At 42.1% G+C, this 12,251-nt stretch overlaps 1 protein-coding gene across 12 annotated transcripts in view; it reads left to right on the top strand.

Moving 5' to 3' along the window:
* The window catches only part of eif4g3a (eukaryotic translation initiation factor 4 gamma, 3a), a 79,028-nt gene extending 67,179 nt beyond the window's left edge, over window positions 1–11,849 (top strand). For 9 of the 12 annotated variants that reach the window (XM_033626317.2, XM_033626316.2, XM_033626311.2 and 6 more), the window contains 11 exons: window positions 1,267–1,384; window positions 1,520–1,746; window positions 2,043–2,155; window positions 2,446–2,618; window positions 5,552–5,677; window positions 6,114–6,195; window positions 7,636–7,734; window positions 8,188–8,334; window positions 8,548–8,629; window positions 8,768–8,914; window positions 10,807–11,849. In XM_033626317.2, the coding sequence (XP_033482208.1) occupies window positions 1,267–1,384; window positions 1,520–1,746; window positions 2,043–2,155; window positions 2,446–2,618; window positions 5,552–5,677; window positions 6,114–6,195; window positions 7,636–7,734; window positions 8,188–8,334; window positions 8,548–8,629; window positions 8,768–8,914; window positions 10,807–10,988 (1,496 nt within the window). In that variant the 3' untranslated portion in view covers window positions 10,989–11,849. The remainder of the gene's footprint in view (window positions 1–1,266; window positions 1,385–1,519; window positions 1,747–2,042; window positions 2,156–2,445; window positions 2,619–5,551; window positions 5,678–6,113; window positions 6,196–7,635; window positions 7,735–8,187; window positions 8,335–8,547; window positions 8,630–8,767; window positions 8,915–10,806) is intronic. The other 3 variants (XM_033626320.2, XM_033626321.2, XM_033626309.2) reach the window with 1 other exon arrangement.
* Window positions 11,850–12,251: the final 402 nt, after the last annotated feature.

Below are 12,251 nucleotides of genomic sequence, written 5' to 3'. Positions count from 1 at the left end.
AGTTTGACAACCTGCTGATAAATATAAGGCCAATTACGGTTGGTAGAAACACTAAAAAGTAGTTGAGGCTACTGTTTGTTCAGATACCGCTCTGAGTTGAGTTTCAACTTGAGGCGTTCAGGGCAAGGGTAAAAAAGGAGTAACACAAAAGCAGCGATCAAAACGCTTTGCTCTCATTGAAAACGATTACAAAAAAAGCCACTGGGCTGCTGAAACGCACTCTGTCTGATCAGGGCCTAAAAGTGACTCAGATGTGAAGCACTATTCTGCATCCCTCTGGCTGCTCCTCTGTCTCTGCGCAGATTTCACTGGCTGACGTTCCCCATCAAAATTTGAGTTGTAACAATTAAATTAGATGGCAAGAGGGGAAATTACTTGACACTGACACACTACATCATCTGTGCTCTGTGATCAGCCCAAACTCTGTGGTCAGAGTGTGGCTGCAACTGACCAAACTGTCACACAGTTAAGGTGTCAGCACGCCTGAAACAAAGAGTGACCTTTCGTCCGACCGCGTCTGAAGACAAAAATGTAGATAGCTGTAACACAGGCTCAATAATTGCTCATATGAGAACAACGGCGCACACTTTTGGACATCGTATAGCCTTTGACTGTACACATCAAAGTGACAAAGTTGTGGAAAGGCTGAAAAAAGAGACGAATGACTCTTCTCCCCCTCCCTTTTGTTATCAGCTCATCAGAAAAATGCCATAGCATTTGCATCTCTCTCAACCAACCGTATCATTCTGCTCAACTTGACATCAACAAAGCCTTATTTATTTATTTATGCAGTGGACCAGAGAGATGATGACCACCCTCAAATAGAATAAGTTAGACATTCAGTACGAGGATCTCAGGACAAGTTTTATACAGCCTGGTCCTTTTTTTGCTTGAACTAAATCTCCTCTTGCAACAGCAAAATAACCTGGTGCCTTTTAGCCACCTTAATTATAGTGCTAAGACATTAAGGAAGAGAACCAACAGTTTGACCATTTTCTAAACTCGCATCTTGCACACAGTTTTTAGGGTTGCAACGGTATGAGATTTTCACAGTACGATATCTATCTCAAAGTATTGTGGTGTCACGTATCACAGTATTACAGAACTGATGCTATCAGTGAGAATGACCCTTAAAGTAATTAAAACAGAAGGGTCATTTTGCAACCCTAGTTTCTAAATAAAATAAGTTAATGCACCTTAACGCTAAGCCTCTATCATTTCCTTGATTTTCTGGTGACATTCATGTTTCTTTCCCCTTCATAACAGAACTGTCACGGACAGCTGGCCTCAATCGTTACTCTGCCCTGCAGTCGACGCCTTCACCTCAAGCCTCCACCGCTCCTCCACAGAACCCAGACTTCGACTCCAGGAGAACTCTGGGAAGGTAAAGCACAGCATCAGGGTCACATAAAGCTCCTGTTCACTTGTTCTCTCTGCCCTCCTAAAGATCTGTGTGCCTTTAATAGTTTATCTCTCAGATTCAGCATCGTCCTGATCGACTTGTTTTCTTTCATCCCAGCAGTCGTAGCAGTGCAGGGAGAGAACGCAGTGACAAGCCACTGATCTCTGTCCCTCCGTCGTCACGGCCCGGATCCTTCATCAGGGGAAGCAGTTCAAAGGAGCTGCTGGAGAGTCAAACCCCCGAGGAGCCGCGGAGAGACCGGGAGCGAGAGGGAGCCGAGCCCCGGAGACCGAGTGTCACCGAGGAGAAAACAGAGCCGGAGCGCAGCAGAGTCAGGGAGCCTGGTGAGACGCTCGGAGCTGCACGACACGGGGCATACATGAAAATAATATCTGAATATAAACGGACTCCAGTGGCGTCACACTGATAATACACTGGTATTTATATAGATAATGGGTATACTTTTTATTATTTAGTCTAGACAGTGAATATTAGACTCTTAAAAATGGCGTCCCTAAAATCAAAACAGAGTAAGTCGGTGCTCATGTGAGGATTCAATTAGAGACAACCAGACATGGATCTCCATCTTGCTCATACCACAGACAGACGATGTCGTCATTGTTGTGTTGTATGTCCACAGTGAAACCTGAGCCAGTGGTCCAGACCCCGGACAGACCTGCTCTGTCTGAAGAGGAGGCAGAGAGGAAGTCCAAGTCCATCATCGACGAGTTCCTGCACATAAATGACTACAAGGTACCGAGATTCAACAAAAGATCAAACGTAGAAATCTGTTTAGGTGTTGAAATACAAATGTTTGAACGTACATCAACAAGCAGGAGCTCAGACGGATTAATTTCTGATTCGAATAATTTATTTGACTTCACGTAGTTTATATGCTTTGCTTTGTGTCTTCATCACGTATTTGTTCTTTTAAATACACTTAATGAAGATTTGTGTATTTCTTTTTGAATACATGGTTGATTTTATCAGAAAAACCGCTTTAATCTTCCTACTTTTCTTGATCATATTTCTGTTTCCTGCAGGAGGCACTTCAGTGTGTGGACGAGCTGGACTTGGGCTCTCAGCTGCACATCTTTGTGCGTGTCGGGGTGGAGTCGACTCTGGAGCGCAGTCAGATAACACGGGACCACATGGGCCAGCTCTTCTTCCAGCTGGTGCAGCAGGGCGTCCTGCCCAGACCCCAGTTCTACAAAGGGTCAGTCCGCCTAATGTTTAATGCAGTCAGTCTAATAATTCAGGCAGTTTATAAGGACCTGAGGCAATAATGGATATTTTGGAAAGTCAGTCTTTTTGATATTGTGACTTCTGTGTTTCCATAAAATGGGAATATTGATTTAAGCACATTTTTGTTGTTGATTTTGTGGTTTACTGTTTATTAGGATCCTCATTAGTTGTTGTTGTTATCCACAGATCTACCTACACATCATTTATAGTTCTCTGGGGTTTCTTACTGTCAAACTTAATTTCATCCTGTTCTAAAGAATTCTTCACCTGCAAAATGACCATGCACACTATTGATATAACATGTATATCAATGACTCACGGCCAGGGGAAGGTATCATTAGGATTTTAACAATACTACTACTCTTACCGATACTGCTTATCGATCCAGTACTTTAACAGTATTCTTAGGGGTTCCTCTGGGGTTTTTTAAGAGAAAAAAATGAAACAAAATCAGAACAGAATTAGAATTAACATTAACAACTCGCTGTTCATCTGGCCAATAACCTTCATTTCTTTCACTGTATATGTTCTAGTGAATACAGGCTTATCAGCCACCACTCTGTTCAAACATCACTCTTAATGTATCCATTGTTACAAACTCCTTATCTGGTTCGTACTGTTGTTGCTCATGTGACTTGCCATAATTCGATCCAGCACGTAATAACTTAACTTTTAAAATGATCTTACTGAAGGTGTGTTGGCAGTGGCCTGATGAAGCCGCCTCAGTTTTGCTGTAATCCAGGGTTTATTGTTGATGTACGTGCAGAGAGTTTTAGTCAAAGCAGGACTGGGACTCCAGCTTTTCTAAAGGCTGAGCAGATTTTGGCAAAAGAGTCCCAAAGCTGCACAGGGACAGAGCGATAGTACTGTACAGCAGTGGTCCAGTGTCTTTTATGATATGCTGTCTGAATCTTGGAAGTTTGTGGCTGAGGTTTGCTCTGGTGAAGTTCCCAACAACAATGAGCAGGGAGTCTGTTTTTGCTCTGTGTTTGTTATCTGGTCAGCCTCAACAACACAGGCCTGAGGCGGGACGTAAACACTGAGCAGAATAAACGAGGAAGACTCCTGTGGTGAATAAAAGGGTTTACAGACTATGAAAATAATCTCTAACCGAGGACTGCATGAATTCATTAAAACTGTGGCTTCTGTTTACCAACTTTAATTTATTCAGAAGCAGATTTCACCTCCGTTGTTTTCCCCAATAGCTCCATGATGCAGTCCACTCAGAGGAGTTGGAAGCCTGGTAGATGTACTGTAGCGTACTGTCAGAGACGTGCTCATTAATCCAGGTTACAGTGAAACACAGAGCGCCAGATCAGCAGAAGTCTGTGTCACTTCTGTCGAGAAGCAGCAGTTCATCCATCTTGTTGGACTGATGGATTTGTCACTATAAAGAACAATCAAATGTGTTAATTTGGCCAAGTTGATCTTCATAAACACATTTTTAAAAACTGTAATTTGACACACACACCTGTGAGGTCAAACATCGTCTGTAAAACATATTGCAGCAAGAGACATTAAAATCGTTAATCACATTTTTCAGTAACCAAATCGTATTTTAAATGCTGCTGAAATATGCACCACTTTGCACCATGCATTATGAACGCTGCACATTATCCTACAAAACATGACAACTCACTAAATTAACGTTAACAAATAACATTTATTACTGAGTATTTAACGTCCCGACTCATCTCAGTTCAGAAACACACCTCCCTGTGTTAACTCTCTCGCGCATGGGTGTGCACGCAAATTCACACACACATGTCCAGACTTGTCAGGATCTCCCCTGAGCACAAAAGCACCTCTCTAGTTCTAGTTAAGCCTAGTGAGAACACATACAGCTGTTGAGATTGTGTGTGAGGCTCGGATGTTCTTTCCTTGTTGAAGTTTCGCAGACAGCTGCAGTCATGTACTAGGCTCGTGTGTACGGGTCCATCCATTGAGTGCACGTGTGTGTTTGTAAAAGAGACGGAGATTATCAGAGCCGCTGGTTCGTCTTTGGCGCTGATTGAAACTTTTCTCATTTTAAGGCCGTTGCACACTGAGTTTTTTTTTTTGTTTGTTTGTTTTTTCAGATGCACTTTTTAATTTATCATCCGAAAAGAATCGTTGACTGATGCTGATGTGTTTTATTGTTCTATTTGTATTCTATTCGAATACGTGACAAAATGAAAAGACACATTTCCCCCTTTGCCTTTCTTGGCTGCCTGTCATCACTCCCTCCCTGTCTATTTGGTACCGCAGCTGCTTGACGGGCCGGAGCTGTCCTCAACATTCTGTGTGCGCTGCACTTCCTCCTCCTCTTCGAGTTGCGAAATGATTCTGTGCGTCCTGTTCCTCTGTCTTGTCATGGATGTGTCCTGTTGTCATATTTTTTTCACTGATTCTTGGTCAAACGTCTCTAAAGGCCTCCGGCAGATGTGAAAAACACAAAATAGAACAAAAATTTTAATGATGGACGAAAGTTTCGTACTCAGTGTGCAAATGTCATCGACACAGTGTGAGGTCATATTTTTATTTTTAGACGTGTGACAATGACTACTCAGTGAGCAAAGGCCTTAACTCTGGATATCTTAATAAGTTTAACTGAATAGCAAAGGTAGCATCATTTAATCATCCAGTCGACTAATTGCGCACATCCCTGGTTTAGACCTCATCACATTTCCAGGGTCTTGGACAGGACGGCCAGTTAATCAAAATTCAGGAAAACAATTAAACTGGACAAAAACAATACAAGAGGAAATGGATTTCCTCATATTTGGGACATTTTCTGGTTCATGATTGACATCAATTAAAATGAAATTGGGTGTAAATAATATTTTATTGGTCCTTAAATGTAGTGGCGTCTGTATTTGAGCAGCTTTGTGTCCTAAACACCACTGTGTCTTTACGTTTCCTCAGGTTTGCAGACACGCTAGAGCAAGCGGACGACATGGCCATCGACATTCCCCACATCTGGCTGTACCTGGCCGAGCTGCTCACCCCTGTGCTGAGGGAAGGGGGCTTCTCTATGAGAGAGCTCTTTAGGTACGGACGAGGAGGCTACAACAGAGTCATTGACTTGATACTCGAGGAGAAAATACACTAAAGATTAAGTAAAATTTGGGTTTGTTTGCTGAGAAAAATTGCTGCCCTGTGATTCACCTAAGTGTGCGAAGGTTGCAGAAGTAGCTGAAATTGTCACTCTGCTATGTTTACCACCATTATACAGCATGTTGATCAATATTTTCCTTGAGCAAAGTTACACAAGCACGTTCTTCTAGTTCATGTTCTTCTCTGTACTTATTTTCAAGATTAATCTCAGGCTATACTTTGAGAAATTTAAAGAGCGTACAGGCCGTGATGACACAGGAAACTGTCTTAAGTGTCTTATTGTGTTATTTAACTTCTCCGTTCTCCTGTATGAAGGAAAACTGTTGGATCAACTTTCATGTTAATTTCTGTCGTCTCTGTTTGTTCACAGTGAATTAAGCAAACCTTTGCTTCCTGTGGGAAGAGCTGGGATCTTAATTTCTGAAATACTGCACATACTATGCAAACACATGGTAAGCAGCACTTTAATCTTCAGCTGTGTAATTATGGTACCCGCTCTCATGATGAAACCTGTGGAGTTTAATCAGTAGATCTGTTGAAGTTAGGGGTGTACACGGTTAATGGATGATCAAACATTCCTTCACTTAAAGCTTGGGTCGGCAGAAATCTGGAAAAGGCAAACCCTCTCTGTCCTAAACCTTCCACCGGACGACCACGAGTATATGTACACGCTTCTTTCAGTAACACAGTGTTTCCCACACATTGATTTATTTAATCATATTGTATTGTAGATTTGCCTGCAGCACATTCACTCAGCTCCTCCTTGCCCCACTCTCTCTGTCTCTATTTATCAGACCACAAATGAGACAAGAATTAGCTTGCTAATGTTAGCCACCCACTGTCCCTCCACCTTGTTCCCCACCACTGTGGACTGCTTCCTAAAGAGGAGAGCGTGCCACAGCCAGTGTAAACTCCCCAGTGCCAGGTGTCACCGTGGCAGCACCAGGTCTAACCTGTGTAATGGCAGCAACAGAAAGTTTGTTGATCCAGCGGGGATCCAGGTGTCTGGTCCCCTGGAACTGGGGTTTACGCTGGCTGTTACTTGTTTAGCTGCAGCCACTGACTGCGGGTCTGTCTCCAAAGCTGCCACCCGTTCTTTTCCCAATGAGGTCTTCTGTAGCGGTGGGGTGTGAGGCGGAGCACACACTGTGATTTGAGGCTTTAATTTTAGCCATATAGACGTGAACTTGAAGGCGCAGCCGTAAGTAGAAGGCTAAAGTATTAGCAACCTTTTCTCACCATCTCTGAAACCCTTCGCCATTTTGTTTGTTCATTGTCAGGCTCTTTTTTGAGAAGTCCGTCTTCCTCTTTAGGGTTGCTTTGCAGTGTAGGTAGTTGTTCCTGATGCTCGAATAGAAACTTTCTCTACAGGATTTTCCGCTATTGAATCAGGCATTCACCAATTGGACGTGCACGCACATCCAGCCAATAGGAACGCCCTCTCTCTGCAATGACCTGTGATTGTGTCTCCTGTCACAGACTAGATTTTCTAAAGACTGAAAACAGAGACAAGAGGAAGTGCAGAAGTCTGGTGTTCTTTCAGTTCACCTCAATCACAATATGCTCAAACTTTATTGTGAGACTGTTGCCCAATAATGCCAAAATTAAACTGCCTACCCCAGCTTTAATTTGTCTATCAGAGTTAAGGATAAATTATTTTGGTGACATTTTGGTCAAATGTCTTTTGTATGTTGAAGCCCAGAGTGAGGATAAAAATGCACTTTCATTGTCGCACTTCAATGGATTTGATTGTTTGATTGACATTATCATGTTGCCCTTTTGATTTGTAGCAAGTTTGGGCTCGTTAAAATCCTTTTTCCTGGAAACCAGACAGACAAAATAAGATATTTGAGAGAAGAGAGGTGCGATGTTGTCTCGTCTTGTCTCCACAGAGCCATAGGACTGTGGGTTCTTTGTGGAGGGACTCTGGCCTCAACTGGACCGACTTCCTGACAGAAGGAGAGGACGTCCAGGCTTTTATCTCACAACAGGTTGGTGATGGGTCGGCTTTCTTAATACTGATACACAAGAAGTAGAGCTGGGTGATAAATCTGTTTTATCAGTTAACTCAAATTTATGGTTTAGGATGACGTTTAAAACTGGAAATTGATTTTCACTTTAACTTTAGTTATTATGGTATGAAACCCTCGCTGCTCCCCTGAGCTCCTGTAGTTCTCCTGTCGTTAAAAAAAGAACTGTAACACTGCCATTACATTATGCAATCAACATTTACCTCATGATACATTACAGCAAAGAAACTTATCTTTTGCCAATTTAAAAGGAGAAAAATTACTTAAATTGCAAATTTTGTGTTATTTTTATGCCGTATCACATAACGACAAAGAGCACATTTTAACCCCGCCCCCTCCTTCATTGTTTTGCGTCTTCTGTTTCATCACCTTTCCCTGATTCTTCACTCTCTCATCACATCGATGTCCTCACAGAAACTCCAGTTTGTTCTGTCGGACGGCTCCAGTCCTGAGGTGGCTCTGTCCAAAAGGATCTTGTCTCCTGAGGAGCTGAGCCAGCAGCTGGAGAGACTCCTCCTGGAGGACATGGCCAGCGACGAGCAGATTTTTGACTGGGTAGAGGTACGAGAAGTGAAGCGTGTATGCACATCAGACTCTGCTGGCTAGTGGCTAAAATTCAGAGTGACAGTCTGTTATTTATGACTTTTAGAACTGTGGCACAGACTCAGTTTCACACCGGCCTGTAACGAGCAGAAATATTAAAGTTATTGTTTTTTGGTTCTTTGCTTCTGAGATGTGAAATTGACAAATAGTGTGTCTCGTCATCGTTCTCAGGCAAACCTAGATGAATCTCAGATGAGCTCGTCTCCCTTCCTGAGGGCTTTGATGACAGCTGTGTGTAAGGCAGCAGTGAAAGGTAAGCGCTCCACCACCTGGAGGAGAAGCCGGCCTATTGTGCTAAACTCACACGGCTGATTGCAATATTTACTCTCTGCCAAAGTCTAAGCACAGCAGCTCAGCGTGCACTCACTCTGCCTCCTGCTTCACTGAACAGATGATAACACCAACTGTCGAGTGGACACGGCCATCATCCAGAGGAGATTGCCTGTATTACTCAAGTACCTTAACTCAGACACTGAGCGACAGCTGCAAGCACTTTATGCACTTCAGGCGCTGATCGTCGCCCTCGATCAGCCTCCAAGTAAGTGCTGCATCTACGTTTCATTAGGAGGAGTAAACTGTGAGATTTTCTTTTCTTAATTTCTTACCAGACATAATTAAATTGTGGTTATAAGCAGTTTCTAAGTCTGTTTGAACAAGTTCTTGGACGCTGCTTGTTTCCATACGAAGTCTTTTCTCAGTGACAGACTTTGTGGACTTGAGTGCATCAACCAGCAAATGATTGTCTGTGACCAAGATTATAGGTGAAGCAATCTGAACTAACATTGTTATGACATTAAGAGATGATGGCTTGGACAGCCAGGGAATGTTTGTGTTTTGTAAACACGGCATAAAAGAATCTAGAAAAAAAGTGTCAACGTCAGTATTGACTCAAGCTGTTCTTCAGCAGCACACGCCCATGTCTTTAAAACTTAATGTTCAAAGTTTGTACTGCAGAGTTTTTGTTCCATATCTGTAGCTTCCAAGCCCAACTGATGTCACTTGAGTGATTTTCTCTGACTCTGCAGAATACATTACACGACAGTTTTTCATAGGGAGGGTCATACTGATCATGGTGTGTGTTGACATGGACAAGTATAACCACTTCATGATTTGTGGAGTATCCTGTTAATGTGTTTGAACACGTAAATGCACCATATCACATTTTCAGAAGCCAGGATAACACCTTAACCTGTTTGACCACATTGGGTGTGGGTGTGGGGGTGTGTGTGGTTAGGAGAGAAAGACAAAAAATGGTGGCCAGAGCTCAGAGCAGACAGCTGTTAGCGATCGGAGAAAAAAATTAGCATTTAGGCTGTAAAGTGGTCGCAAATGTACAGTGTAGTGTTTAATATTTAATGTCGCTCTCATCGTCTGGTGTTGGTTTGTTTTTGTAAACATCACAGTGCCTGCACAAACACACTGCAGACAGACAATCAAGCCTTAACCTGACAGGGTGGCAACTTAGCAGTCATATAACATATTAAAATACCATAAATAATTACAGAGAGGACAACAAACCAAAACCAAAACATACCTGAAGGAGGGTTATTAGTTGAATAGCTTCAGGAAATGTTCTTCTTTTGATGCTCTCAGATGTAAAACAGTTGTCCACACCTCCTCCCAGAGGGCATTTCCTCAAAGAGGGGAGCATCTTCACTGGATGGATTACTTAATAGTCCAACCAGGCCCAGGGCACTCCTTGCCTTCACCTGCAAAATGTCACTTAAATTAACGCACACTGATCAGGAAGAGAAGCAAAACAACCACAAAGAGATACAAAAGAGAAAAAAGACATAAATATACCTCAAATTAAGAGAAAAACTTACCTTAAAGAGGCACAAAATGACCATTGAGAGACACAAACAGCCAGAGAGACGCAAAAGAACTACAAAGAGATGCAAAATTACTAAAAAAGACACAAATTTACCTCAAAGAGACAAAAATATATTAAAGAGAGGCAAAGCAACCACAAAGAGATGCAAAGGACCTTTAAAGAAACAAAAAATGACCCAAAAAGACACAAATATACCTCAAATAAAGACAAAAAATGACTTCAAAGAGACACAAAGGAACTACAAAGACACACAAAAAGACACAAATATAAGTCAAATAAAAAGGAAAAATAATGATATAGACGCACAAAATTACCTCAGAGAGATGCAAAGGAACCAAAAAGAGACTCAAAATGACCAAGAAAGACACAAAGTTACCACCAAGAGACAGAAAACCACAAAAAGATGCATAATAACTACAAAGAGATCCACTACAAAGTCTGTGTTGTGAATGTTTCCAGGGGTCTGTCAACTTTTGAATTAACTGGAATACAGATGGCTGGCGGGGGGTGGGGTTGGGGGTTACTGCAGCAGGACAGAAAGTTGTGTTTTTAAAATCCTTAATCCACAAGATGGCTGACGTGTCTTTCTCTTCCAGACCTTCTCCGGATGTTCTTTGACTGTCTGTATGACGAGGACGTCATCTCGGAGGACGCTTTCTACAAGTGGGAGACGAGCAAAGACCCTGCCGAGCAGCAGGGTAAGGGTGTGGCCCTCAAGTCTGTCACGGCCTTCTTCACCTGGCTGCGGGAGGCGGAGGAGGAGTCGGAAGATAATTGACGAGGGAGACACCCGGGGGACACGACGTAGTAGAACTGCATCCTTACAGCAGAACAAACAAACGTTCAAAATGGGTGAATGGGCAGGACGACATGTTTTACGGCTGGAATTTTTTTCTGCGGTACGGTTCTGAAACATGCCGCCATTTTGAGTTTGGATTCCAACGGCGGAAGCACTAAATACCTGTATCATACATAGAAAATATTTTTGTTTTAAATTTTAACTTACTTTTGTTTTGTTACTTTTTAAGAAGAGACTTAAAAGATACATAGGTTCTGGACTCTTTAATTTATTATTTTTTTAAGGACTGCAAATATGAAAGTTATTTAACATTTGCAGATGCTCACAAATGAGAACATGACGACAGAAATAACAATATAATTAATTATAATAACAAAAATAATAATTGTGAAATAAATAGCCTCCCTGGATTCCACGCTGTTTGGTTTAAAACAGGGTCAAACAAAATTTATTTTGGGATGAAGGGGAAGCAGAGATAAAAAGGAGTGAATGCACAGAAACTATTAACGTTGTCCGTGTATGACGTTTTGAGGTCAAAGGTTATGTCCCAATAACCAGGAAGTGTTTCCCTCAGCCTCGGCTTGCTCTACGTTGATATGTACATATGCCTCATGAGAGGCAGAGGTATGCAGTCAAGAAGCGATGCAAGTCAGTCCACAGAACTGTCAAAACAAACGCAGACGAACAAAAACGGAAACATTTAAACGAAACGAGCAAAAAATGCAACATTAAAAAGCAAATGGCCCGGGTCGCTGAACATGAAATGCTTGTAATACTTCAGACCTACAGAGCAGATTAAAGCTTGTAAATACATTAAAGACAAAAAAGGTATTTAAAAAATGCCGATTGTCATGATCTGTTCTTTTGATGGGTGCTGTGTGGAGGTGTGGGTTGCCAGATTTTTGTGCGTCTGTGTGTGTGTGTGTGTGTGTGTTAAACCCATTTTGGACAACGCCTTAGCATCCTTAGAGAAACAGCTGCATGATGTGGTCAGGAGCAGCTTCACTCACTGGGAGCCACTGATTTGGTCTGCTGAGCCATTAAAGCAACAATCGTGTGAATGAACTCACAGTTTGTGCCTCGGCTTTGAAAATGTTGCAGCATTTAATCTGTTGATTTTATCTGACCACACATATACATATGTCTGATTGTGTATAGATCCAGTTTCATTGTGGTCAGGCATGAATTCATATTACAGTGTCAGTGTGGTTGCATGCTTATCAGATCACTAAATGTGGCTTA

Source organism: Epinephelus lanceolatus, chromosome 1 (genome assembly GCF_041903045.1).
Source record: "Epinephelus lanceolatus isolate andai-2023 chromosome 1, ASM4190304v1, whole genome shotgun sequence".
Taxonomy (NCBI): domain Eukaryota; kingdom Metazoa; phylum Chordata; class Actinopteri; order Perciformes; family Serranidae; genus Epinephelus; species Epinephelus lanceolatus.
Note: the sequence above shows the minus strand (reverse complement) of the source record. Positions and strands in the feature narration are given on the sequence as shown.